The sequence below is a fragment of the Opisthocomus hoazin genome, chromosome 20 (assembly GCF_030867145.1).
Source record: "Opisthocomus hoazin isolate bOpiHoa1 chromosome 20, bOpiHoa1.hap1, whole genome shotgun sequence".
NCBI lineage: Eukaryota > Metazoa > Chordata > Aves > Opisthocomiformes > Opisthocomidae > Opisthocomus > Opisthocomus hoazin.
Window position 1 is genome coordinate 10,824,325 of NC_134433.1, and position 25,624 is coordinate 10,849,948.

A 25,624-nucleotide genomic window follows, 5' to 3' on the forward strand; every position below is an offset into this window, starting at 1 on the left:
TCATGGGCAGGACAGTATGTTTTTAAAACAGATTCAGAAATCATTTCTGTGAATAAGGTTCAATGAAAACAGATCCTGATAAAGATGAAAGAAAACTGCTTTTACTGAGAATCTCAGAAGTTTTTTGCCAAGATAAGCAGTGCGTGATTTGACTAAGAGAATTGCTGATGAATATTTCATGAAGGATATTCCCTTTATTTGGCTTAGTATAACAGACATGTTGGTTGTAATCCAGTTAAATATTTTTATTCTAATCTGGTGTAACTTTTTGTGAATCCATTTATTTCAAAGGACATTTTAGGCCTAGTAAGCATCTGCCCTGTATTTCTACTATGCATTAAAAACAAATATGCTGAACAGTTAAACAACTACAGCTAAGACTGAAAAATGCAGAAAAGCTTGTCATGATGTCTGAAAAATGATGCAAAATGGGGATTTAATGTGAAAAAGCTAATGAGAAATGTTACTATACCATAAAATAACTATCCTCAGACATGTGATCCAGGAAAGAAACACGGAGAGCTCTGCCTGGAAGCTTTAAGAGGATGCTGAGGAGTGGAAAGCACAGCTCACATGGATGCGTGACTATCGACACAAACATAGCAGGTAACTCTTGTACGTGACTACACAGCTTCTCCACCTGTACAAACAGCAGAGACCACGTACATGGAGGACTAGAACATCTTTGAAAAATGGCTTTCCTTTTAAAAAAAAAAAATCTAAAATTCAGAGTAAAATATGCCAGAATTACCGCTTTATTTTTCTACAGTAATAATTCCCCTCGCAAGCCTGAACCTGCCTGGGGAATGGCCATAGCACTGTCAGCAGCCAGCCCCACGCCTCGCAGGTGTTTAGGATGGACAATTCCTGCCTTTCCATGGGACATCACCCACGCGAGTCACACAAGAGCAGCGAGGAAAATATTAAATATGTGCCCGCTGGTTTGCGCATGGGTTTGACAAGGCTGCCCTCTACTGAGAACAGCCCCGAGAGAGCGTCAAGGCAAAAAAATTACAAACCCCAGAAGCAAGAATAGCAAAATATTTGTCTGTGACCTGTTAGCTGCAGAATCCAGGACAGAGCTGGGGATTCAGGTGTTTTAGCTGGGCATTGCATCTCGGCACCTCAAATATCAGCACTGCAGTCTCTCAGGGCTGCCTTGCCGTGTTTGGTTACGGTTTCAGCAGGCCGGTAGCATCCCCAAAAAAGTGAAGAATAAACATTATCAGAGTTCCAAAGTCAATTATGAAATGCCAAGTGTGATTTCCTGCATTTTGCAATGTTTAATGTTTATTTCTAATGATTACACTAGCAGAACAGAAAGCCCAGGCACTGTATTAGAGTCAGCATTAAAGTATTTCACGAGACATAAGGTACACAGAAGGCTCCAAACTTGTGGTGTACTCTGTTAAAACACTAACTCCATCTAGAAGATTTAAAAAACAGAAACATGAGCAGCTGTCCCCTCCGGACCTGCCAAGTCAGACCGGCCAGCCGTGCACGGGACTCCTCCCGCACCGCATGGCATTTTGCCCGGAAACCCAAGATCTCACCCAAAGCGGCAGAGCAGATTCCCGGCAGGTGCCATAGCCCACTGCCAAAACCGGTGAGGCGGGTGAGCCTGCCCTGACACCTGACGCTCGCTGACTTTTTCGGCCAAGCTCCCCCAAAAAATCTGTGCAAAAACATCGTACCCAACAGCGGGCTTAGACTTTACTGCTGGAAGTGATGGGGAAACAGGTTCAGCTCATTGCGTCACCGCTCAGCAGCGGGCTGCATCCAGAGCTCCCTGCTGCAAAAAGGGGGGTGGAGTGGGGGAGATTCACCCTGCGCCATCCTGATGCCTGGTGGATGAGCGCTGCAGGAGGCTGACAGTCTTCTCAGACTGAGGAAATCTTGGCCTCGGAGCCAACGGTTCCCGTTCGCGGGGCGTTCGTGCCCTCCAGAGCAGATGGGCTGCAGAACACTGGAAACCGCTCAGCCCGGACCTCCCTGGCACACCTTTGCAGCCACCGGCTGTGATTATTCTGCAGGCGGGCACCTTCCTAACAAAATACTTGAAATAACGAGAGGGTTGTGTCACGCCAGTTGCTCCGAAGTAGCAGATTGGTGTCTGGGGGTACAAGCCCAGATGGGGCAATGTTGGAGCCAAACTCGGTGCAACCTGTGCCCACGGTGCGCGTAATGAGCCACAGCAGGAGCTCTCCTCAAGCTCCTCTCAAGGAAAACTGTCCATTGTCCTCCATTTCAGAGCCCAAAGCCGGTAAGACGCAAATTAAAGCCGGTAAGACACTGGGGTGCATTAAGAGGAGTGTGGCCAGCAGGTCGAGAGAGGTTCTCCTTCCCCTCTACTCTGCCCTAGTGAGGCCCCACCTGCAGTGCTGTGTCCAGTTCTGGGCTCCCCACTTCAAGAAAGATGAGGAGCTACTGCAGAGAGTCCAGTGGAGGGCTGCGAGGATGAGGAGGGGACTGGAGCATCTGTCCTGTGAGGAGAGGCTGAGGGAGCTGGGCTTGTTCAGCCTGGAGAAGAGAAGGCTGAGAGGGGACCTTAGAAATGCTTATAAATATCTGCAGGGTGGGTGTCAGGAGGACGGGGCCAGACTCTTTCCAGTGGTGCCCAGTGACAGGACAAGGGGCAACGGGCACAAACTGAAGCAGAGGAAGTTCCAGCTGAACATGAGGAAGAACTTCTTCACTCTGAGGGTGACGGAGCCCTGGCCCAGGCTGCCCAGGGAGGCTGTGGAGTCTCCTTCTCTGGAGATATTCCAGACCCGCCTGGACGCAGTGCTGTGCAGGCTGCTCTGGGTGACCCTGCTTGGGCAGGGGGTTGGACTGGGTGACCCACAGAGGTCCCTTCCAACCCCGACCATTCTGTGATTCTGTGAAATGTCTCGCAGCCTCAAGGACCGGGCCCTGACAGGCCATGTAGGCCAAACCCTTCCAGCACCCATCAAGGTTGCCTTGACTTCAAAAATAGGTGGGTTTGTTTTCCACAGGCCTGGCAGGGTGCGTGGCCTCGCCAGAGACCGTCCCCCGCCCTCGGGGAGCCTTGCGCAGGGCCCAGGGAGCTGCGCTGCGGTGGCTGCGCAGGCCCCGCGGCCGCCTCCGTGTTAAGACGAGTTTTGATTAACCTCAACTTTGATTTTTTTTCACCAAGAACCGTTCTGATGATTAATCCTGCGCGCTTAACCATTAATTCTATCGATCCAGTCTTCAATCACCGGGTTTAGTAATTCATTCTCAGGCTTCTGCGAACCAGCCGAGGGAAGGGGGGGGGGGGGGGGGGGGGGGGGGGGGGCTGTCTGTCACATGACTGGGTGGGATTAACGAACCACCGACCCTGCCCGTTCGAAGGCCTCGCACCGCGGCACCGCGCTGGTGGCCGATCCCAGCCGGCCGCTCCCCCCCTCGGGGCCGCGCTCCCCGCCGCCCCCAGCGCCCACTTCCACACGGGCCGGCGCCTGCCGCCCGCCGCGCCCCAACGGCGCCTCAGCGGCGGGGCGGGAGCGGCAGGCGCCACAGCCAATGGGGGCACGGTTGGCTCGCCGGAGGACCAATGGGAGCGAGCGCGCCTCGGAGTGTTCTAGAAGGGGCGGGCGGGGAGGCACGGCCTGCCCCGTTCCCGCCCCTCCGCTCGGCTCCCTCTGCCCTGCCTGGCGCGGCGCGGCCCAGGCCAGCGCGGAGAGCAGCGGCGGCCATGGCGGTGAAGGCCCTCAACCCCAAAGCCGAGGTGGCCCGTGCGCAGGCCGCGCTGGCGGTGAACATCAGCGCGGCCCGCGGGCTGCAGGACGTGCTGAGGACCAACCTGGGCCCCAAGGGCACCATGAAAATGTGAGGGAGCCCCCGGCACCTCCGGCGGGGCTGGGGGGGGGCGGGGCGGGGGATACAGGCGGCTCCGCGCACGGGCGGCCGTTACGGCCTGAGGGGAAGCGTGAGGAGAAAGGCGCGGGGAGGCTGGCGTGGGGCTGGGCCGCCGTTCCTGCCGCCGCCATGAGGCGGGGAACAAAGGCGGAGGCCGCCCGGACGGGGGGGGGGGGAGAGGTATGCCCGGGGGGGACCCGCTCACCCGCCCACCCCCCTCGTGTTCCCCGCAGGCTGGTGTCGGGGGCTGGAGACATCAAGCTGACCAAAGATGGCAACGTGCTGCTGCAGGAAATGGTGAGCTGGGCCCTGCCGCGAGGGTGGGAGCCGGGGGGGGGGGCTGGGGGAGGCAGGAGCCCACTTGTGTTCCCTTCGAGCGCAGGGGGCTGGGGGGGAGACCGTGTCCCCCGCTGCCCCCGGCCTGCGGTCTGTGGTGTTCAGCCCTGGGCTTTGAGGGGCAAAGGTGCCTTGGGAGGAAGGTAATTAAGTGCAGCGTGGTAGGTGTTAAATAGAGTTCGTGTGCTAATTTGGCAATTAAAAGGGAAACAAGCTGTTTAAATAATTATTTTGGCGTTTTTGTTGCCTTCTGCTTTGCTTACAGAAAGCATCCTCCTGTTGTACTTGAGCAGGCCTAGGACAGCACAGTTCACCATCGGTGTGTGGCTTGGAAAGTGGTTGAGTATGGGTGATGGACACGGCTCGTGTCGCTTTCCTGCCTGGGGTTGTATCGCAGTTTCCCTGCTGTAGGGGTGAAAGTTACACGAGGGCTGGGTCTCGTGAGCTGAGGGGCCAGCAGCGTGGCTGGACCCGCCATGGGCCCTGGTCCCGGGGCTATCAGGTAGCAGCGTGCCCACATCTCCCAGCTGAACACGGCCTGTTCGTGCCTGTGGAATGTTAAGCTCCATTAGCTGTCTGTTACAATTCAGCATAAAGTATTGAAGTTAATGTACATGGTGATCTGGCAGACAGGGGAAATTAATTACATTGGGTCTTTCACACTAGAGGCAGTGCTATAAAGAAAATAACAATAAAAAGCTAAATGACAGTATGAATGGTCCAAATGGATTTTATCTTGCTCAAGTAGAGTTACCAAGCACCACCCTCTTCAAATGTGGATACTGTTCTGTAGGTCTGTAGGCTTCAACCTGTGTTAAAATACTCTTCAGTCAGCTATTGGAGATGCTAAGTGATGTGTGTGTGTTCCTTAAATTAAAAGACTGATTTCTGTAAGTAACCTAAGGTCATGTGTGATGATTGTGAATTTTGGCCAGGCAGGCGTGGTGCTCATAGCTGGAACACCAAGTGTACTGTTTGGCAGAGGAACTGGCAAGAAACAAACTAGTCAAAAGTTCTTTAGTTTCCTAAGAACGAATAAAATAAACTGGTATGGAAATAGCAAACCATTAGGGTATGCACAGCACTGATGCAGAGATTACTGAATTAGCTCTAAACATGCTGGGTTTAGTGCCAGCAGCAGTCTGGTTTGTGTTGGCCCTTCCTTTGCGTGAAGGAGAAGAGGGCTCTATCAAGCTCATAATGAGTTGAGAACTAGTTTGGCTCTTAGTGCTCTATATTTTTGTGCACAGGTGCATAATCTGAGCAGGGAAATAATGTTAAATGGGTTAATTCAATCAACCTGTTGTCAGTGATTGTTGTTAATTGGTGTCACTTGTTGAAACCCACTAAATTGAGGTGAATCATGAAAACATCAGCTAGTCCTTAAATATTTTGTTTAGCTGATTTCAGATTGCTTTCTTCCTGTACTAGTGCAGTAAAACTTACTGCTCAGCTTATTATTTTTGTTTAGCAAATACAACACCCCACGGCCTCCTTGATAGCAAAAGTAGCAACAGCACAAGATGACATCACTGGAGATGGTACCACTTCGAATGTCTTGATCATTGGAGAACTCCTAAAGCAGGCAGATCTCTATATTTCTGAGGTATGTATGTGGTATTTCTTTTGTAGGTGGACAAGTTAAGCTTCATCTGAGACCGTTCAGCTTGCTTTGTGTTTAAGGCTTGATGCTCACAAGTCAAACATGAAAATGAATATATATTTCTGCCTAAAATGAACGCATCGCAGAACTTGGAAAATTGGGAAAAGCTGGAGAGGAGGACTTAAGACTTGTTCATAATTGCTTATTGTGGGTACTGTAGTTTTCAATAAGCTTTTTTCTGATACCTGCTGTTACTTTTGTCTGTGTGAGTTAAACCACTGCTTTTACTTGCATGTCAGCAGGCAGAGCCTCCCTGATATTGGGTATTTTGGATATTACGTTACAGAATAGGCATTCGTATTGCACAGTGAACACCCAAGTGTGCTTTGTAGTTCCCTTGGTTTTAATTCTGTGCTAGAACAACCTGTACTTTTCCTCTGCATTGGAAGGATTTCCATTCCTTTTATATGTATTCAGAAGGACAGTACATTTTCTTGTCTTTGTAGGATGCATATTCCCTATGTTTTGAGATTGCATGGAGTGTTGGAAACCACAGGTTCCATCTGTGAAAAAGTAACATGTCTTTCTTGTGTTGTCCCTTCTTCCTTTCCATTAGGGTTTGCACCCTAGAATAGTAGCAGAAGGGTTTGAGATTGCGAAGGAAAAAGCACTCGAGGTTTTGGAGCAAGTCAAAGTAACCAAGGAAATGGACAGGGAGACCCTTATAGATGTGGCCAGAACATCCCTCCGTACTAAAGTTCATACCGAGCTTGCTGACATCCTAACAGAGGTAAGTGTTATGTGTCTTTTCCACCTCTTTTCTGTGCGAAGAGGTCCAAGTTTTAAACTGTGCTGATTATTACTTGAGTGAAGGGCGGGTGAAAAGATGTGAACTCGCACTTTGGAAGACTAATAGTCCTTTTGGGACTTTTTTTCCCCCCTTCCCTCTGTTTCAGGCTGTAGTAGATTCTGTTCTGACAGTCAGAAAACCAGATGAGCCTATTGACCTCCACATGGTAGAGATTATGGAGATGAAGCACAAATCGGAAACTGACACAACGTAAGTAATGAGTATCCTTGAGCTTCAGTTTAGTGGTATCCTGACATTTGAGAAGTCTGTGGGGTTTTTCTTTTCTTTTTAGAAAAACTTGGGTGTCTTAAAGCTACCACTGGAAAAGTTATTAGGGAAGGGGTGAAAGAAAGGCAAAAATACTGATTTCGGCCATAAATTGTGTAGACAGCAGAAGTTCCCCAGTCACTGAGCTTGATTCCCTGACCAGAGATTTTTGAATAGCAAAGAGTAACACTGGCTTAGGCTTTTACATAACAATGTTGAATAAATACTTTTTTTCTTAGTAATAGTGTTTGTGGTTCGATTCTGCTTTAGGCTTGTATCTATTCATTACAAGTAGAAAATAGCATTTGATAAATGGAAACTGGATTGTAGTCATCTGGTTGGGTATTCCGTAGGCTTGTATATTTACCGCAGTGGCATGGACGAATTCTGCACTAGCTTTCCTCAGTGGCTAATGCAGTCAGACACTATGCCAGAATAAATTCCTTTTTCACACTCTGATCGGTATGCGTTTTATATGAGAATGGGCATGCCCTTGGAAGTGGGATACATGATCGTTGTTTGCTCCCAGCACAAGTGCACAGGCAGTTCGCGTTTGCCCAGTTGCATTGTCAATTGTCTGACTAGTCTGTGCTTCCGTGAAATGTGTATCTTCTCTATGTGTATGTTGACACACACAATGCTTTTTAATCTTCCAGCCTGATTAGGGGGCTGGTTTTGGATCATGGTGCTCGTCATCCTGACATGAAGAAAAGAGTGGAAGATGCCTATGTTCTTACTTGCAATGTATCTCTAGAATATGAGAAAACGTAAGTACACGGCAACAAGGTGAAGAGCAGAAAATGCTCCCGTCTTAAAAGACTTTTGTTTAAGGTGTGGTTAAATAAGAACTGAACAGACTGCGTAGAGTCTTCTAGAGCGAGGCAGGTGGTGGAGAAGGTGGAATGGAAGAGGTGATGCTCCTTCTGCTGGCCTTTTTTGGAAGGGGGAAGCTGGTGTCTGAGAAAATGTTTTTGAGAGTCAGAGCTTCATATTGTCAGAATAATAAGTCAGAGCTTTATGTTGTTGTTTCATTGAAGAAAGGCTGGAAGTCCTCCCTTCCTTTGGCATAATTTTACATTCTAAAGCAAACATCTAAATATCCTCCAGAGTTTGCTCAGTTTTAAATGTGTGCTTTATTCCTTGCAATGGGAAGCTCTGAACTAGAGCTGTATGTTGCCTGCTGGTGTGGGGGGGTGTGTGTCTTGTTTGTTTCATTTCAAAAGGAATGATTCCTTATGCTTAGGTTTATTTCTGCAGCAGAGAGGATAGTTTTCTTACTGCTATTTTTTTTCTCCTTCAGAGAGGTGAGCTCTGGATTCTTCTATAAAAGTGCGGAAGAGAGAGAGAAGCTAGTGAAAGCCGAAAGAAAGTTCATTGAAAATAGAGTGAAGAAAATCATAGACTTGAAAAGACGAGTCTGTGGTGATTCAGATAAGGGATTTATTGTGATCAACCAGAAGGTGAGATGAAGGATACAACTAACTAGAAAAATTAATCTGAAACATTGGTTTTCTTGGCAAGCAGTGTGCTGTTTGACTCATTTTGTACAGTTCTTCAAAGACAGCTAAATTTAGGCTGATGTACTTTCGAATATATGCATACAGTTCCTACTTGAGGTTTTCTTTGAACCCTGAGGAAGAAGTTATTCATCAGTGTCAGACTGAGAGGGGGGTTTGTTAGCTTTTTCTGTATCCTGATGGTCACTTTCTTTGTTTCTAGGGAATTGACCCGTTTTCCTTTGATGCACTTGCGAAAGAAGGAATAGTTGCTTTGCGGAGAGCCAAAAGGAGGAATATGGAAAGGTCAGTTCCAGGGGAGAGAAATTGCTCTTCCGAACTTGAGTGGTGAACCAAGTCTGGCTTGAACCCACCTTCAAGGACTTGCGCTAAGTCCACTTCAATCTCTCCAGCTCTTAACTGATGTAACACGGGGTAGTCTCTACAAACCATGGAAGAGTTGGTTCAGCACACTGAGTGACATAGGAATGTGAGCTATCGGTATGCTTTAGATGTGGCCACCTATAGAGGAGGCTTAATTCTACAAGCTTGATTTTGTGAAGAGCTCTTTCATGAACAGTGGCAAACTGTTCCAAGCCTAGGAAGTTTGGTGTTCTGCATGCTGAAATACTACTGTTCTGTTAGTGACTTCAGATTTTAGTTACGCAAGTGCTAAGCTGTATGTGTTCCCTCGCAGACTGACCCTTGCATGTGGTGGTACTGCCATGAACTCTGTGGAGGATCTCACTCCTGACTGTCTGGGACACGCGGGGCTTGTCTATGAGTATACACTGGTAAGTACAACTAAGCTTTCAGCTGAAGCCAGGTTAAATACTCCTCGCTTGGTGCCAGCTTCTCTTTCATCTTGCTGTGTCTGTGTGTGGATTTTTAAGTGTTTTAAGAGCTACACTAGAGCATGAATAAAGGTTGGTAGCGTTTCACATCCCAGCATGCACTTGCTGCCTGGATATTTGCTGTTAAAGTGTTTTCCTGTTGTTATTTCCATATTACGCTTTTAATATCTGTAAAATGGAGAATGGTAGTAAGGTTCTGCTGCTTCTCGTCACTCTGGAAGTGCTGTTAGTGCAGGCCTGAATCTGAAAGTGTCCATTTTTTTTATTATGTATACACGTTGATGAAGCAATGTATAACATGAATACATAACACTGTTTTACAGGGTGAAGAGAAATACACCTTTATTGAGAAATGTGACAACCCCCGCTCTGTTACCCTGTTGATCAGGGGGCCAAATAAGCATACGCTCACACAAATCAAGGATGCAGTAAGAGATGGTCTGCGGGCTGTTAAAAACGCTATTGAGGATGGTAAGTCTCTGCCCTGTTTAGCGATGTGAAGGATCTTCTGTTGCAATTCACCTCAAAATTAGTGAATTTTGTAATGGCTTCCTTGGTATCTGATGCTGTCAGACACCAAGCTAAGTGTATTTCAATGTGAAGTGCTTTTAGTTACTGTTCTTACACCTCGTATTTTACAAGTAGTTGATAACTCTGTAAGTACCTGCCTGATCAGATAAAAGTCGTCTTTTTAAAGATGAAGGAAGAGATCAAACTACACTAAAAATTAACTGTTCAAATTGGAATAGGTGGTTACTGTGAAGTCTCAATACCACGTTTTCCCTTGCAGGATGCGTGGTTCCAGGAGCAGGGGCGCTGGAAGTGGCGGTAGCTAATGCTCTTGTTAAGCATAAACCTAATGTGAAAGGAAGAGCCCAGCTTGGAGTTCAAGCTTTTGCTGATGCTCTGCTCATCATTCCTAAGGTACAAGGAACTCATGAAAACAGTGGGTTAAAAGCATGCTCAGATCCCATTGCTGTTTCTGTTGGAGGTCTCTATTAATTAACAACATGAAATAATGTCTTCGTTCTCAAAGGTTCTCGCTCAGAACTCTGGTTACGATCCCCAGGAAACATTAGTGAAGGTTCAGACAGAGCACGCAGAATCGGGGCAACTCACTGGCGTTGATCTGAACACTGGTAAGAACTTTCTAAACTATTGGGATGATGCTCTAGTAAGAAACTGTTTTGTGTCTCAGCTCCCTGAAGAACAAAGTTGCTCTGAATGCAGAAAGCTACCCCTTTTTTTCATAAAACCCTGTGCAGGGGCCCTAGTAGGTGTCCTGCTGCTGCAGCCAGTGCTGGCATGCTGAGGTACTTCAGTGTATTCTGTGTGTTTCGTGGAGCTAAAGCACGGAGCAACGCCGTGTTGGACATAGCAAGCAGTATCAGGTGTTAGCAAGTCTGACTTTGAATTATGTGAACTGGTGATTTAAAGACTGTTGTACTTCTTTTGCAGGTGAGCCAATGGTAGCTGCAGCAGCTGGAATCTGGGATAATTATAATGTCAAAAAGCAGCTGCTTCATTCATGGTAAATGTTACAGTATTTTCACTCTAAGTAGCAATGGGTGTTTGATCATTCAGATTGATGCAGTGGTACAGAATTGAGGGATCCCGTATAGGGGAAGCTGCCTTGAAAGGCAGAAATGAAGCTGAGCTGTCTTTGAACTATAATAACAATATTTATTTTATCTTTCTAGCACGGTGATCGCTAGCAACATTCTCTTGGTGGATGAAATTATGCGAGCTGGAATGTCCTCTCTCAAAGGCTGAGCTGGATCTGCTGCTGGTGGTGGTGGTCTTTGAGATCCACCTGCAGGCGCTCCGTTCCTAGCTGGGGTGGATTGTCCCGGTGAGAGAAGTTACTCTGCTGTAACGAGCAGCCCCTACTTGGTAAACACGGCCACTCAAAATATTACCAACTATTCAAATATTTGGCTCTAAAAATCAGTTATTTATTTTTAATTTCACCGAAGTGTACAACTGAAGTTGCGTTCCTTTTTACCCAATAAACTGTTGCGTCCTGTGCTTCGTGTGTGCCGGTTAATTAAGGCTTTATCTTCCTCAGGCCGAGGTCTTGAGCATTCTGCTGGCAGCCTGTGTGAGGGGGGGGGGGGCTGCAGGCTGGGGTCCGGCACCCAGCTCTGCCTCCTGGGCTCTGGTACCCAGGGCAGTGCCTTCCTGTTCCTGGGGGCTGCGGAAAGGCGGCTCAGTGCTCCCCTTCTTGCTTGGTCCATTGTAAAGCTGGGCTGAGCCCATCACCTCATCATCTTGTACAGATAAATGGAGTTAACGCACTCCGTAAGGGCCTGAAGCGTGCCTGCAAAGGCTTGTTGCGATGGTTGTGGTGACACAGCGGTGAGTTTTAACACTTTGTGCTGCAGTTGGGTATTTACAGCGAGCTCTGTGGGTTGAGCCTGCCCGGGGAGGCGGCTGTGCTTGCGGGAAGGGAGCAGGCTTGCAGCGATTTTTCCCTTATCCCAGCTGGGCTCCGCTCTGTTAACAGCCAGGAGCCTCCGGTTGCGGGTGGCTGCCTGAAGGGCTGTGAAAGTGACCTTTAATAAAAAAACCCAAGGAACCACTCCTGAAACACCACCAAAGGCCCCTGTTTGCCTGTGAATCGGTGCAGTGCCTCAGGGCGGGGGGTGTCGTCGCCGGCTCCGGCAGCGGGAGACTTTCCCTGCGCGGAGGGGAAATGCTGTTACACCTTTTCCGTCCCTTTTCCTCAAAAGCCGTTCCCTCGGCACCCGGCGCTGCGGGCGGCCCACGCGGGGCGCCGAGCCCGCCGCGCGGCACGGCCCGGAAGCGCTTCCCCGCGCCCGCAGCTCTTCCGGGTGAGCGCCCGCCCCCGGCGCGGCGGCCCGGGCCATGGCGCTGGCGCTGCTGGCCTGGTGCTGCGTGCTGGGCAGCGGCCGCGCTTTGCGGGGTGAGGCCTCAGCCGCCGCCGGGCCTGCCGGGCCTGCCGGGCCTGCCGGGCCTGCCGTCTCGGCTGCTTCCCGGCAAGCCGGGAGACCGCAGTGGGGTTCCCTGCCCCGGTTCCCTCCTGCTCATGGCGGCACGGCCTTAGTTGAAAGGAGCCGCCTGGGCGGTGTTGCCTGGCTGGGGCCGTTCTCTTCCTGAGGGGGGCGCAGAAAACGTGGCTTTAAAATACTTCAAGCGTGTTTTAATAAAACGCAGACCTATACAACTGCTGATCGTAGTAGCAATACTCCTAAATAATGGCTTACTGTATCGCACCCTTCCTCCAGCACAGAATGTGCCTCTCTGGCAAAGAACGCGTGCGGTCGTGGTTAAAAATACAACTTCTTGTACCGAATTTCTTCATTTCCAGCGCCTGGAGAGGATGAGGGCATGGTGCGGCTGCTCGGCGGGACGCTCCGGCTGGGACCCGGCGGCCTGGCGCGGGGGAACACAGAGGGGCCCGCGGTGGCGGTGAGGCCGTTCGCCATCGACAAGTTCCCGGTCACCAACAGGGCCTTCAGGTGGGAGCGAGGGGCTGGGCGGGGTGCGGGGGCTGCTGGGCTGCGGGAGCCAGTGCCTGGCTGCTCCCAGCTGTGCCAGTACAGCAAAAAAACCTGTCTGTCCATAATAAATCACTTCTGCGGGTGCGGGCTGAAGCCTCTTACCAGCATAGCTTCCAAATGTGCTTAGTTTGTTCCCCTTTTTTCTTTTTTTTCCCTTCTTTTTTTCTTTTTCCCTCCCCCCCTCCTTTTCTCTCTTTTTTTTTTTTTTTTTTTCTTGCAGACCTTTTTTTGTGTGTGTGTCTTTTTCTTACAGGGCTGTACTGTTTCAGATTTGAGGTTCCTATAGGTTCAGTTTCCATTTGTCAATATGGGACCACTCCTCGGTGTGTTTTACAGAAGCCCTTGGGCAGAGCACTAATAAATCCCCTGGAGGAAGTGCCTCTGCTTGCCTGGCTGGTGGTTAACAAGCGCCAACACTTCCATGCACCAGTACCTGCCCAGAATCCCGCAGAGGCAGCGATTGCTGCAACTTAGGCAATGGGGAAACAAGTGGGACAGAAGCAGGGGGAAATTATTCAGCAGTATGTGACTGTTTTTTTTGCATTTTGGGGACATTTAGCTAACAGCAGCTGTAGGTTTTAGTGGCTTTTCAGGGATTTTTGATCTGTGCAGTTGGTACATTTTATGGAAGACCAGAGTGCAGGGTGAGTTTACCTGCCTAGGTAACAAAAAAATTATCAGATCTGTGAACGGATGCAAATCAGGCTGTTTTGTCTGTTAAATCTGTATCGACCCGACTGGAGCTGTGCCAGAGAGGAGCCTGGACTCTCCACAGATGGGGTGTCTGTGGGCGTGCATTTTGCCTTGCTCTGAACTTCTTGCGTGTGCAGATCGCTGTGGTTGGTGGTGCGACTCTTGAAGAACTGTTACCCAGATGCCTGAGCGTGTTGTGTTTCTGCCAGGGAGTTTGTCAGAGAAAAGAAATACAAGACAGAAGCAGAAGCGTTTGGCTGGAGCTTTGTCTTTGAGGATTTCGTATCCGAAGAGCTGAAAAAAAAAGTCACCCAAAAACTGGAGGTAATTCTAAATCCCACGGGGATGAGTTTCAGTGATGATGATGGAGTTGCCATTTCTGATCCCTGCCTGACCTTTCTGGTTTGAGTAACAAAAAAAGCCAGGAGAGGATTCCTTGCCAGTATTGCTTTGCCACTGAGTAGCAGCTGCCTCTCAGTGCAGAGCCTAGCCATTCTCTGTGGTTTTCCTCTGATCTTGGGTCGTTTTGTTTTGTAAATGAACAGCAGGGTTGAGCCTGGGTTGATATATGGCCCATCTCTGTTTGCATCCTCTCCCAGCACTGTCAGACTGGACTCATGGGATGCTCCAGTGAGCGGGGAGAGAGCAAAGCACGTTTCAAAGGACTTTACTACTTAAATCTTAAAATAGAAAAACAAACCAGCGTGGACTTCGTGACCTTTTAAAAGCAGACGCCTCTCCTCTGTTGGAAAGCACCATCAAAATGCTTTTGATAACCCAGATCGAACTGCAGCGTTTAACCATTTCCAGAATCACAGAATCATTCAGGTTGGAAAAGACCCTTAAGATCATCGAGTCCAACCTAACCTACCACAGACTAACAAGCCGCTCTCCTTTACTTATGCACGCTGCTGTAGGAGGATGGCGTCAGGGGGTGTTGCCAGTACAGCTTTAATCTGGTGTCATTTCTTTTCCTAGTCTGCCCCATGGTGGCTGCCCATCGAGAAGGCTTTTTGGCGACAGGTGAGCAAAAACCAGATGTGGTGAGTCCTCTCCATGCTGGGAGCGTGCACATGTTAGCGTGTGCTGAACCTTATTGACCAAAAACAGGGGGAAAAAAGGCACCTCTGCTTACTGCACATTCCCTGCATTGGTTTGTTTTGTCCTTTATTCCATTTTTTAACTGAAAAGTTTATAAAATCAATTAAAATCTGTTCAATGTGATTTTTCCCAGCCCTCAGGTCCTGGCTCCAGCATAAAGGACAGGCTGGATTACCCGGTGCTGCACGTGAGCTGGAATGACGCGCAGGCGTTCTGCGCCTGGACAGGGAAGAGGCTCCCAGCAGAGGAGGAGTGGGAATTTGCTGCCAGGGGAGGACTGGAGCGTACGTACCTCAAGCTCTGATCTTTTTGCAAACCGAAGTATCGAGTAATGTTAGTTCTGCCAGATCTAAACCTCCATCCAGGGATGTTTTCAGAGGTTAATCTGGGGGGCTGAACCACCACTTTTGGCCTGGGAGTCGAATTAATAATAATAATATAGGAAGAAGAAGTGGCTTATCTATGGTCTTAATGTATCTTCCTAAACAAAGCACTTCTGCCATTTCATGGGTTTGGGGCAAGGAGCAGACCCTCGTCCCCCCCCCATTGACGCTGATATAAAGCAGCCGCAGGGATCGCCGGGGGGACCGCGGGACCCACTGGTGCGAGCGATGGTTCGTAAATGGGAAGCTGTTGCTGATTCGCGTCTCTCCTCGCCTGCTTGGCAGCGTCTGTAGGGATTAGACCGAGCCCTCTCGGTGTCCTGAGCTGAGCAGAAAATGACGATCATAAAAGCCTGGTCAAAAAGGCAAATCCAGAGGCTGGAATGACGCAGGGCTAACGGGTCTCTCTTCCTCTTTGGCAGAAAGGGTGTATCCCTGGGGAAACAAGTTTCAGCCGAACCGTACAAATCTCTGGCAGGTGAGGTCTTAAAAATTGTTCCGTCTATGCTGAGCTCTTCTGAGGGTGGTGGTGAACTGGACCACGGAGCGTGTGTGGCTGCCTCAAGCAGGCGGCATGGTCCTGGGAAGCAATGCAGGCTTACCTGCACGGTACCGAAATTCAGCTCCTGGTGCGTTATCCGGAATAGCCTTAGAGGGAGCAGCCTCAGCCCAGCTCCCCTGGGAAACCAGGATTTCAGTGCTTCCAAAAATTCATACATAACCAAAAATTCATACATAAATTTGTTTGAAAAAGGGGTTGTCTTGGGTGAACTTTAGACGGTTGATCTCTCTCTGCCAGAAATGTTGCATAGAGTTAATCTGCAATGGAGGCTTATTTCCGTTATTTAAGCGTAACACGGGCCGTGGTGGGTGTTTGCTCAGAGTGATCTTTCTTCCCCCAGGGTGAGTTCCCAAGGGTCGACATGGCTGAAGACGGTTATCACGGCGTCTCGCCGGTAGCAGCGTTCCCTCCTCAGAACAACTATGGTATGGAGCAGACATCCCTGCCCTGGTTTTGGAGATGGCATCTGCTTCCTAATATCCATTCAACATAAAAATCCTGTAATTGTAGCAAGGTTTCAGATATGACAGAGGCGCATGCCAGCATCTTGATAGAACAACCGAGCCCAGCAAAAGCCCTGATGGGTGTTAGTGATGTTGGCTGACGTGCACCCAGCGCACTTCAATGCACCAAACCCTCCCCTGCTTTTAATGAGCAGGCAGTTATTTTGCACTTCCGTGTGATTTAGAAAATCCCAAACATGTTGTTTTGAGGGCAGTGGATGCCATGCCCTCACGCAGATGGGAAACAATGAGACACATTAAAGGTCCAGTTTTAAACTGGGGACAGTTTGCAATACAGTAGAGAGGTTCTGGTTCCCAGTCTTCTCGTTAAACCATGCTCTTGCAGTGATGCTTTGAATATTGTGCTCTCTTCCCATACACGAATGTGCTCTCTTAATCCTGATGCAAAACTGTCTGTGTCCCAGGGCTCTACGACCTGCTGGGAAACACGTGGGAGTGGACCGCCTCGGAGTACCTGGCTCCGGTGCCGTCATCGAGGCAGCGGGCTCAGAACATGCGCGTCCTGAGAGGTGCCTCGTGGATTGACACCGCAGATGGATCTGCAAATCATAAAGCTGATGTGACTACCAGGTAGGTCTGGGCAATGCCCTGGCGCAGTTGCGCAGTGATTTCTTCTGGCTTGGTTTTATTTGGAAGGGGGGTTTATTTTAAGAGGCATCTGTTTGTTCCTACTCAATTTTTCTGAGCAGCAGTTAGGAAAACATACTACAAATACTGCTAAATATTTTCCTGCTATAAATACATCCCTAATTGCTTCTCAAATCATGTATTTTCCATCAAGTATTTAGAATGAAATGCTTTTCTTGAAGTTATTCAAGGGAAACAGAAGATGTTTCTAGTCTGTTATAGAGGGTCACGTTAAAGGATGTAAGCGTTAACTAGGAAGGGTCCCTAACTTTGGGTCTCTTTTTTCCCCCTGAGAATGGGGAACACGCCAGACTCAGCCTCTGACAACCTCAGCTTCCGCTGCGCTGCCGACATCCCGCCCGTCACGGCCAAGAAAAGCCAGACCAAACCTGAGCTCTGACGGTCGCTTGGGAAGACCTGAAGGCATTTTCTCCTGTGGAGATGAACAGTAACCCGCAGCAGTCACTTTCATCAGGAGAGTTTTAAAAATTAAAAGTAAATACTTGCAGCTAAAACTCCTTTCTGCACTGGGACATCTGGGCGTGAGCAGTGATTGGGAATGGCAGGCAGGGTGCTTGGTCTTTAATGTCCTCTTGGTGTAGTAGATACTACAGCTCTCCTTTTGATGTCCCTTTTCAATAAGCAGAGGGGTGCGTGTGTGTGGGATCGGGGCAGTGCTGCTCTGACCTCCGGCCCCAGCCAGAGAGGACAGACACCCACAGCCCTTCCGTGGCTGCCAGCATGGGGCTGCCACGAGGGGCGGCTGCAGGGGGTAGCAATGGGGACACGTCCCCGGAATGGGGACTTGTACGTTGGTCCCCATCTCCTCGGGAACTCCCAGCTTCGTACCATCTGTTGAGCTTTCCACAAAGTAAAACAAGGCACCTTTATTGACCCTTAAACAGCAACAAAACAATGTGTGTGCTCATTTCTAAGTGCACAGATCACACAAACCAGTGGGCCTCCTCTCCCAGGTGTTACAGCCAGCTTAAGGGCTATAAACCGGCTGCGCAAGAGCTCTGCCACCAAATGTGATGGGACCAGGAACCCTGAGCATGTCAGCGGGCAAGGACACCCCTTCGAGTGCTGCTGATCCCTTTTCCACCTGCAACTGCCCCCAAAGGGTCCCACTCCAGGGGTGAGCTGAGCTTCCCCAAGCGGCTCTGCTGCTCCCAGCACATCAGGAGGTGCAGCTGGTTACAGCTCTATCAGAGGCAGCTTCTCCAAACTCACCCCTTGCACCCAGGGGCAAATCGCAGCCATCTGCTGGCTTTGCTTTTGTACCTGACCTTGAGGCCAGCAAAAGAAGAAAAAGAAATCACCAGTTGGTTTTCAAAGATTTTACTCGCCTTAACTCTGAGCAAACTCATCAGCTTACGCAGTGGCCATCAAAACAGCCCTTCCTCGGCTGCCAGGGTCAGCAAAATGGCCTTGCAGGTGTTCTCGAAGAGAGCGGCTCTGTTCTGCGCCTCCCCCTTCTTCACCCAGTGCCGGTAGGTCCTGAAGGCGCAGGCATCGATCAGCTTGCGGACGGGCTTCAGGGCGTATGGGTCCCGCACCACCAGCTCCCTGGTGACCGCCTTGACCAGCCGGTACTGGTAGTAGATGCGGACTGACGCCAGGACGGTCAGGCAGATCACCTGCAGCATGGGGGGAACAGGCTGGAACTCGCGGCCCATCCTTTGACGGGACCGGATCGGCCCCAGTGCATCCCACATGGCTGCTATCCGTACAGAGGAGCCAGGAGGGAGCCCGGCTCCCGGCACAGGTATTCAGTCCCGTGGGAGCAGTACAGGTTTTTTCGGTGTGCCCTTAACGTCAAAACTGCGGGTCAGTCCTGAACGTGTCACCTAATGCCACTTCGGGTACCTTTGCGCTGCCTTAATGTCCAGCTATAGGGAAGGGAAAGGATTCCTCTGTTTTATCAACTTTTGCATCATTTGATGCTCCCGTGTGATGTCAGGCTCATCAATGTGCCCTTAAAAATTCTATTTTTTAATGATTTGAGGTGGAGGCAGGCTTTTCCCTTTTCTTATTTCATTCCCTTCTGTGAAAAAGCCCTTAGGAAGTACCAGAAAGCATGCAAAATAGTGCTTGGAGAAGGGTCTCCACCCAGGCTGCTGCATCCTGCCAAAGCCCACGTCCATCAGCCTTCCCAAACTCCCAGTTTCTCCCTGCTCAGCTGGGAAACACATCCCACCGCTCAGCTCTTGCAGCTCCCGAGCTCAGGATCGGGGCGCTGAGACACCTCCGTAGCCAACCTCACCTTGAATTTCCGGAAGGGGCTGAAGTGCCGGACCTCCTCCACGTCGTACTGCTGGAAGAAGGGGTGGGCCAGCGCCTCGCCGGCCGTGTACCGCTGCCGCGGGTCCACCACCAGGAACCGGGAGATCTGCAGGAGGGCACCGGATAGACCCAGGTGTCTGCAGCCCCCTCCCCAAGTTTTCCCATCCCCAAGCACCTACCAGGTCCTTGACGGTGTCCGAGCGGTCATCCCACTCCGGGGAGCCAAACTGGTAGTCCCCGTTCATGATCATCCGCAGCATCAGCATCTGCTTGCGGTGCCAGAAGGGAGGCGAGCCGGCCAGCAAGGTGTACATGATCACCCCGGTGCTCCACCTGCGGGCAGCCCAGCGGGAGCCTCCAGCCCTGGGCAGCACCCCAGGGGCACCCAGCCGCATCCGCGCCCCAAGGGTGGCTCGGTGCCTGTCCCCAACTGGGACACGCTGGGCTTTGCCACCCCAGAAAACCAGGAGGACGCTGCCCTGCGTGGTGTCTGCTGAGGGAGGCTGAGCTTGCTGCTGGGGCTCGTTAGCGCTGATGGGTAATAGGGAGCAGGGGCTGCCCCGCTGCTGGGAAGGGCGTTGGGGTTTCTAAGTTTAGTTGATGTCGAGCTGCTCTCCTAGATGCTGCAGGAGGAAGCTGTGAGGGGGAGTTCTTTGCCTTTCTTGGGTGTTTTTAGGGGAGGGAGAGGACGCGGGAGGGTGGGACGTGGTGGTGCCGGCAAGGCTGGCTGCGCTGGGGCTGTGGTGTGCAGTGTCCTGGCATGGGAGCGAACGGAGGGATTTAAACCAAAAAGGGGCTGAGATGCCCTGGTGTGTTTTGAGGGGTTGGTTACAGCTCTGACTGCTGCAGACCTGAGCCTGAAGCCACCAGAGATGATGGCAAAGTCGCCACAGGGCTCCGATGGGCCCTCCCGAGCTGGCTGCTCTCTCAGGGTCTGCCTCGGGTTCACGTCTTGCTACGGGGTGTGTTTAAAAAGCTCCGTGTCTTGGAGCCCAGCCCTGAGGTGATTTTTATGAGCAGGAAACGTTGCTTTCCCCACTCCCTGACGAGGCAAAGCGGGGAGATGGGCTTGTCCTCAGGCTGCTTCTCCCCCGTCTCTGTGTCAGAAGCCCCTGCTCGCCAGGACAGCTCCTCACGGCCCTGAGGGCATTTTTCAGCGCATCGTTTAATTCCTTCCAAACCCCCCAGCCGGTCCCCATCTGCACAACTCTTGCTGCGCCTCAAACCACGCGCGTTTCGGGAGCAACCCGAGGGGCGAGGTGGGAAAAAAAAGAAAGCAGGCGCCTCACTCACATGTCGACCTCCTTCCCATAGCCTTGGTGCTCGTCGTCCATGGAGCACTGCAGGATCTCGGGGGCCAGGTAGCCAGGCGTGCCACAGATCTCTGCGGAGACAGGGCAGAGCATCCCCCTCAGCCCCCCGGGAGGGTTCGTGCCGTCCCCACCCACCCCCGAGCAGCCGAGGAGGGGGGCCTGGATCCCACGTGGGACCTTCGCAAGTGATGGTGCTCACAGGGAGTAACTGCAACTTGTGTGCATCTTGCTGGTGACTTTTCTTAGTGGATTATAGCTAAAATGTGAATGAAGAGAGTGATGGGGATGCCCCAGGTGGAGGGTGGCATGCTTGTTGTTGGTTATGTGGCTCTGCAAAGGGTAGGACTGGGAAGAAACCTTAATTTTGGGCAGTAAATGGATGGGGTAACGAGGGTCAACTGGAGGAGAAAAAAGTGGAAAGATTTGGATGGTTTTCCTAACAGGCAGCAACTTCTCCATGGCAAGGAGTGAGGCGTGGAGGCTGTGCTGCAGGCAGAGCTGGGCTCATATGAGCGCAGGAGGGCATCCCAAGCCGACAGGCACCGATCTGTGCCTGCGGCAGCGAGACTGGCCCCGGGGAGACAGTGGGGCTGGAGAGACTCCACCGACACGCTGTGGGCACCGCAGCAACGGGGTGGCCACAGGCCAGCCCGGCATCGCCCCCACCTCGCCATCCTCCTACCTTTGAGCTTCTCGTCCTCACGCAGCTGGCAGGAGAAGCCGAAGTCCGTCAGCTTAATGTTCATGTCGTCATCCAGGAGGATGTTCTCCGGCTTCAGGTCCCGGTGGACGATGTTGATGGAGTGGAGGTACTGGATCACTTCCAGCAGTGCCCGCATGATCTTCCTGGGGATGGGAGACAGCACCTCTCCTAACCCGAACACCCACTGGCACCGTGCTCCCGGGGATGGGGACAAGGACAGGGGCCGTGCAGCTCAGCCCCCATCTCTGAGCGCGGGGGCACAGCCCGGGGTGCTGGTTTGCCCATGGGTGCCATGCCGGCTGCAAGGTCATCCTTCGAACCCGCGCCCTGCCTTTGCAACATGATGTTCAGCCATCTGCATCTGGCCTTACCTGGTTTCCTTCTCGCTCAAGGTGACTTTCTCAGTGAGGTAGTCGAAGAGTTCCCCCCTCTTCATCCTGCATGCGGGAGGGAAAGCGGAGGCAGGCAGCGGCTGAGCTGCAGCAGCAAACCGGCCCCGAGCCCTTGGGGAGGATTGCCCAGGAGTCACTGCCCCTTAACAGCCCCAGGGCACCCATTGTGCAAAATGACAAGCCGGCTTGTTAATAAAAAGAGATAAAAATGCTTCTATATTGCTGCAAAACATCAGGCAAGAGGAGGAAAGGCTGTCCCCGGGCAGGGCGGGTTTCGGATGGGACAGGGCTCTCCTGTGCCATCCCCCTGCTCTGGTGTCCATCACGCTGCCCCGGCGTCAGGAGTCGCGGCATCATGCGACTGGGCATATAAATAACCCGCGGGGACGCACGATGGCTCCTGCCAAAGGTTACGGGGAAACCTGAGCAGCACTGAGCTGCTGATGGAGGGGAAACACAGCCGGCAGCAAGGCTGCACCGAGCTGGCTCACAGCAGTCGAGGCTCATTTCTGCCTTAAACAAGAGCTGCTTGTCCTGTTTGGCCCATAACAACTGTTGGCTGGTGGCCGTCTGCAGAGTGGGAACGGGCTTGGGGAGAGGGTGCTGGGGTGCTGGTACTTACAGGTCAAACACCAAGAAGAAGAAGGTGCTGGATTCATAGCTGTCCTTCAGCTGGACTGCAATGAAACATGGGGGCCGTGAGCACAGCGTACAGCATGTTCCTGGCCATTAATGGGCTAAAACTTGCTGATCTTATTGCAAATTGAATTAAGGAGGAGTTGATCTTCACTAGTGTTTTGGTTGGGAGACAGCCTGGGCACTGCTGGCGTGTGTGCGGGGGTAGAGCAAACGATGCTCTGGGCAGGAGCCCTGTGGCACATTAAGACCATTGGAGGTCTGACACCCCCCAGGGATTTCAGCCCAGAAGCCCTTCCTGGGGACACCTTGAAGAATAAATGGGGCAGAAACCCCCCCCTGTCCTGATGCTCAGAGCCTGACTTACTGACGTTGGGGTGGCCCGAGACTTTCCGGAGAATGTCGATCTCTTTGGCAGTGGCTTCTCGCAGTTCCTGCACCTCCTTGGGGGAGATGTTACCCGCCGTGATGTCAATAATCTTCACAGCATACTCTTGCCGGGTGCTTTTGTGAATGCACCGACGGACGACGCTGCTCACCCCCCTGCCAGGGACAACACAGACAAGATGGGGGTTTCCATTCCTCCCCACCCAGCCCGACTTCGCGGCCCTGCCATCGGCACCTGGGCTGGTATTTTCACCTATAAGCGGGTTTTGCTCTGTCTTGGTTGGACAGAGGATTTTGAGCAGATGGAAGGTGCTTCTTCATGCTATTTTTAACCCCATGCTGCTATGGGTCCCGTTCATATCGGGTTCCCAGGGGATGCTGTTCCTATCGGGTACTGGAGTAGGTGAAACCAGTTTGCCAAAAACAAGCTTTACCTGCCCAAAACCTCCTTCGGCTCATATTTTTCATAGAACTCCTTGGATGAGTTCCAGTCTGGTAGGTCTTCTTCCTTGGTCATCTCTGCCTTCTGCCTGGTGGCACTCTGGGCTCGTCTGCCAGCGGAAAGGGGCTGCAAAGAAAAGAGAGCAAGGATGGGTGCTCGCTCCACCCTGGGCAGGAGCAGGGACCTGCCCCATCCTCAATTCCCCAGTCCCCGCCGGAGGGGAAAACATCGAGCTGGAGGAGAAGGGAGGAGGAGGATCATCTTGGACCACAGGCCACAGGGGCTATTTCACTGGTTGGAAAAGCAAAGCTTTGCCCTCGGGACCCTGTGGAGAACCCGTTGAGGACAACAGGAGAAATCCCACTGGGTCCCCCGCAGCCTGGCTGTCCCCAGAGGCAGAAGCAGCCTGGCTGGGGCTTCAGGGAGCCCTGCAGGACCCCAAAACCTCGTCCCTTCCTGCACAGCACCCGCACCCGGCTGGCAGGGCATCGTCCTCCAGCTCCTACCACATGCTATGGGCTACGCCAGACTTCTCCTGGTTCCTCCCGCCTTGGAAAGTAATTTAACTGATTTTTCTGAGTCTCCCGCCGAGGCGGAGCACGAAGAGCACGGGGAGAGCGTGGCGGGGGACGCAGGGGCTGAGCTGCACCTGAAGCTGGCGCGGGCGTGCGGCAGCAAGGCAGCACTGGCACAGCAGGTCCAAAGGTCCCCAGCAGCCTCTGCAAACGTCACCCCACACCGGCACCACCCAGAGACCCCTGCGAAGCTCTGAAATCTGCCTTGCAGATCTGAAATCTGAAAAATCTGAAATCGGGGGGGGGGTTCTTCTTTTTTTTTTCCTGGTTATTTTTAAGACGACAAAGTTGTCCGGAACGGTTTGGCTGAGAACAAGGAGGAAAAAATAGTGTTTAAAGTGAAGGGAAAAGGACTAAGGAGGGAAACGGGTGGCGAGGGTCGGTGGAGCAGCGCGGGGGGCTCAGCGGGTCAGGGGCAGGCGGGGGCCCAGGTCCCCGGGCACAGCCAGCGCCGCGGGGTCAGCCGGGGCCAAGCCAGCCCGAGGACAGCAGCCGAGCGAGCTTCCCCGGCCGCAGGCGTACAGCTGCCAGCAGCTCCACAACTCCTGAAAGGCTTTTGTACCACTTCTTTTTTTCTTTTTCCGGTATGAGCTGCCATTGCTGGAGGAGGATCAGCATGACAACATTCTGATAGAGGGGAGAAAATTAACTGGCAGTTCTGATCTCTAATTTTCATCAGCGTTTCCCTTTAAGCCCTGGGAACTGGATATCCTCAGCTTGTTCCTGCGCCTGGCATTGCTGAAATCCCGGTGGTCCGGGTCCAACTGCTCCGCAAACATACACAAAGACCACGCAGCTAGCGTGGAAAGTGGCTTTTCTAAGCTTGGGCAGCAAAATTGTCACTTTGGGGTGACAGTTTGCTGTTGAGGAGGGACAGCAGCTGGGCAGGAGAGCCCTGATGTTGAGTTTTCCCGTGCCCTTTTCCCCACGGCGGCAATAACCGCCAGGCAGGTTTGCGTCTCGGAGCGCATTTAAATCTTATTATCGACGCGGCTCTGTCCTGACCTGGTTATAAGGATTGATGCTGCGGCTTCGGTGTCCGCTGCTGCTGGGTGGGGACGTCTAACGAGGGCTGGAGCGTTTCTACACAGGGATGGGTTTGATTGAATTTATAAAATTTTAGCTGTCAGAAATAGCGTGAGCAATGCCGAACCAAGTCAGCGCTGAAATTATAAATGAGAGGGCAGGATCACGAAGTAGGGAAAATAAAATACACCCGAGGTGAGGGAAAAATCCAACAGCTTTGATTTTTCTTGAAGCTGCAAATGGAAGGTCCTGGGGGTTGGTGCTGCAGGGCTGGAGGCAGGGGAGCACCTGCGATGCCCGGGGAAGCCCCGGGGTCTGCGGTGCTTCCTTCGGGGAGGGGAGAGCCCGGGGGTTTGGCTAAAGCATCCCGGTATCACCCGAACCGCTGGTACAGAGCACTGAGGGGTAAGGGGGGGGAAAGGGGGTCGGGGGGGGAGGCTTCTGCCCTGAGCCGGAGCTGGGGGAAGGCGGACGGGGCCGGCGCCGGGCGCTGCCCCGACACGGGGGGGCTCAATGTTTGCCGTGGTCAATATTAACATCCAAGTATTGATTGGGATAAGTCTGGAAAGCCCAAGCTAAAGTCAGTTTTTAGGCCAGCACGGGAGCACCCCCCCCCCAACTTCTTCAGCCTCGCAGCGGCAGCCCCGGCAAAGCCCCCCCCCCCCCGCCGGGACCGAGACCTCCCGCTGCCCCCCCCGCCCCAGCCCCGGCGTGCTTAGGGAAGGAAGAAAAATAAAAATAATGCTTAACGTACTACTGAAAGCGAGCTTTGCGGGCCAGCAACACCCCCCCCCCCCCCGAAATCCTCCCCCTCCTCACGCACCGTCTCCTGACGCCGGTTCCTTGCCGAGCCGGGGGCCTCAGCTCGCTGCGGGCAGCCGGGGGCCGCCGGTGTGTGTCCCCCCCTCCCCGGGGCCGCCGGTGTCGGTGTGTCCCCCCCCTCCCCGGTGCCGGCCGCTGCCGCCCGCTCAGCGCTGCCCGCCGCCGGGCCAAAAATAAAGCGGGCCGGGAGCTGGCGGCGGGCGGGGGGGCATGGCGGGGCGCGGCGCCGAGCGGGTTCCCCCCCCGGGGGTGGGCGATGGGGGGGGAGAGGCCGTACCCCCCCGGGAAAGCGCGGGGAGGTGCGGCGGCGGGGGGCGGAAGGGCCGCGGAGGGTGCGGGACTTCCTCCGGCGGGGTTAACC

General features: G+C 52.3%; 3 protein-coding genes and 2 non-coding genes across 5 annotated transcripts; 4 read left to right on the forward strand and 1 right to left on the reverse strand.

Annotated features, from left to right (window-relative positions):
* Positions 1-3,601: 3,601 nt before the first annotated feature.
* CCT6A (chaperonin containing TCP1 subunit 6A) lies at positions 3,602-11,295 on the forward strand. Its single transcript, XM_075440288.1, has 14 exons — positions 3,602-3,831; positions 4,095-4,158; positions 5,669-5,803; positions 6,417-6,590; positions 6,757-6,860; positions 7,574-7,684; positions 8,218-8,377; positions 8,637-8,719; positions 9,111-9,207; positions 9,591-9,738; positions 10,058-10,191; positions 10,304-10,406; positions 10,726-10,798; positions 10,968-11,295. The coding sequence occupies exons 1-14, from the start codon at positions 3,698-3,700 to the stop codon at positions 11,038-11,040; spliced, it is 1,593 nt and encodes a 530-aa protein (XP_075296403.1). The 5' UTR covers positions 3,602-3,697; the 3' UTR covers positions 11,041-11,295.
* LOC142363791 (small nucleolar RNA SNORA22) lies at positions 6,161-6,292 on the forward strand. Its single transcript, XR_012765959.1, has one exon. It is a non-coding gene; the product is annotated as a small nucleolar RNA SNORA22 (small nucleolar RNA).
* Positions 7,292-7,427, forward strand: LOC142363790 (small nucleolar RNA SNORA15). Its single transcript, XR_012765958.1, has one exon. It is a non-coding gene; the product is annotated as a small nucleolar RNA SNORA15 (small nucleolar RNA).
* Positions 11,296-12,110: 815 nt separating the features above from the next.
* Positions 12,111-17,928, forward strand: SUMF2 (sulfatase modifying factor 2). The gene is made up of 9 exons (XM_075440082.1): positions 12,111-12,193; positions 12,599-12,749; positions 13,694-13,808; positions 14,463-14,507; positions 14,719-14,869; positions 15,391-15,446; positions 15,871-15,955; positions 16,459-16,624; positions 16,976-17,928. The coding sequence occupies exons 1-9, from the start codon at positions 12,136-12,138 to the stop codon at positions 17,079-17,081; spliced, it is 933 nt and encodes a 310-aa protein (XP_075296197.1). The 5' UTR covers positions 12,111-12,135; the 3' UTR covers positions 17,082-17,928.
* Positions 17,929-18,006: 78 nt separating this feature from the next.
* On the reverse strand, positions 18,007-25,598 carry PHKG1 (phosphorylase kinase catalytic subunit gamma 1). Its single transcript, XM_075440081.1, has 10 exons — positions 25,265-25,598; positions 22,833-22,966; positions 22,379-22,554; positions 21,998-22,052; positions 21,355-21,420; positions 20,963-21,126; positions 20,261-20,351; positions 19,147-19,300; positions 18,948-19,073; positions 18,007-18,321 (listed from the first exon to the last, which is right to left on the reverse strand). The coding sequence occupies exons 2-10, from the start codon at positions 22,913-22,915 to the stop codon at positions 18,070-18,072; spliced, it is 1,167 nt and encodes a 388-aa protein (XP_075296196.1). The 5' UTR covers positions 22,916-22,966; positions 25,265-25,598; the 3' UTR covers positions 18,007-18,069.
* Between the last annotated feature and the right edge of the window lie 26 nt (positions 25,599-25,624).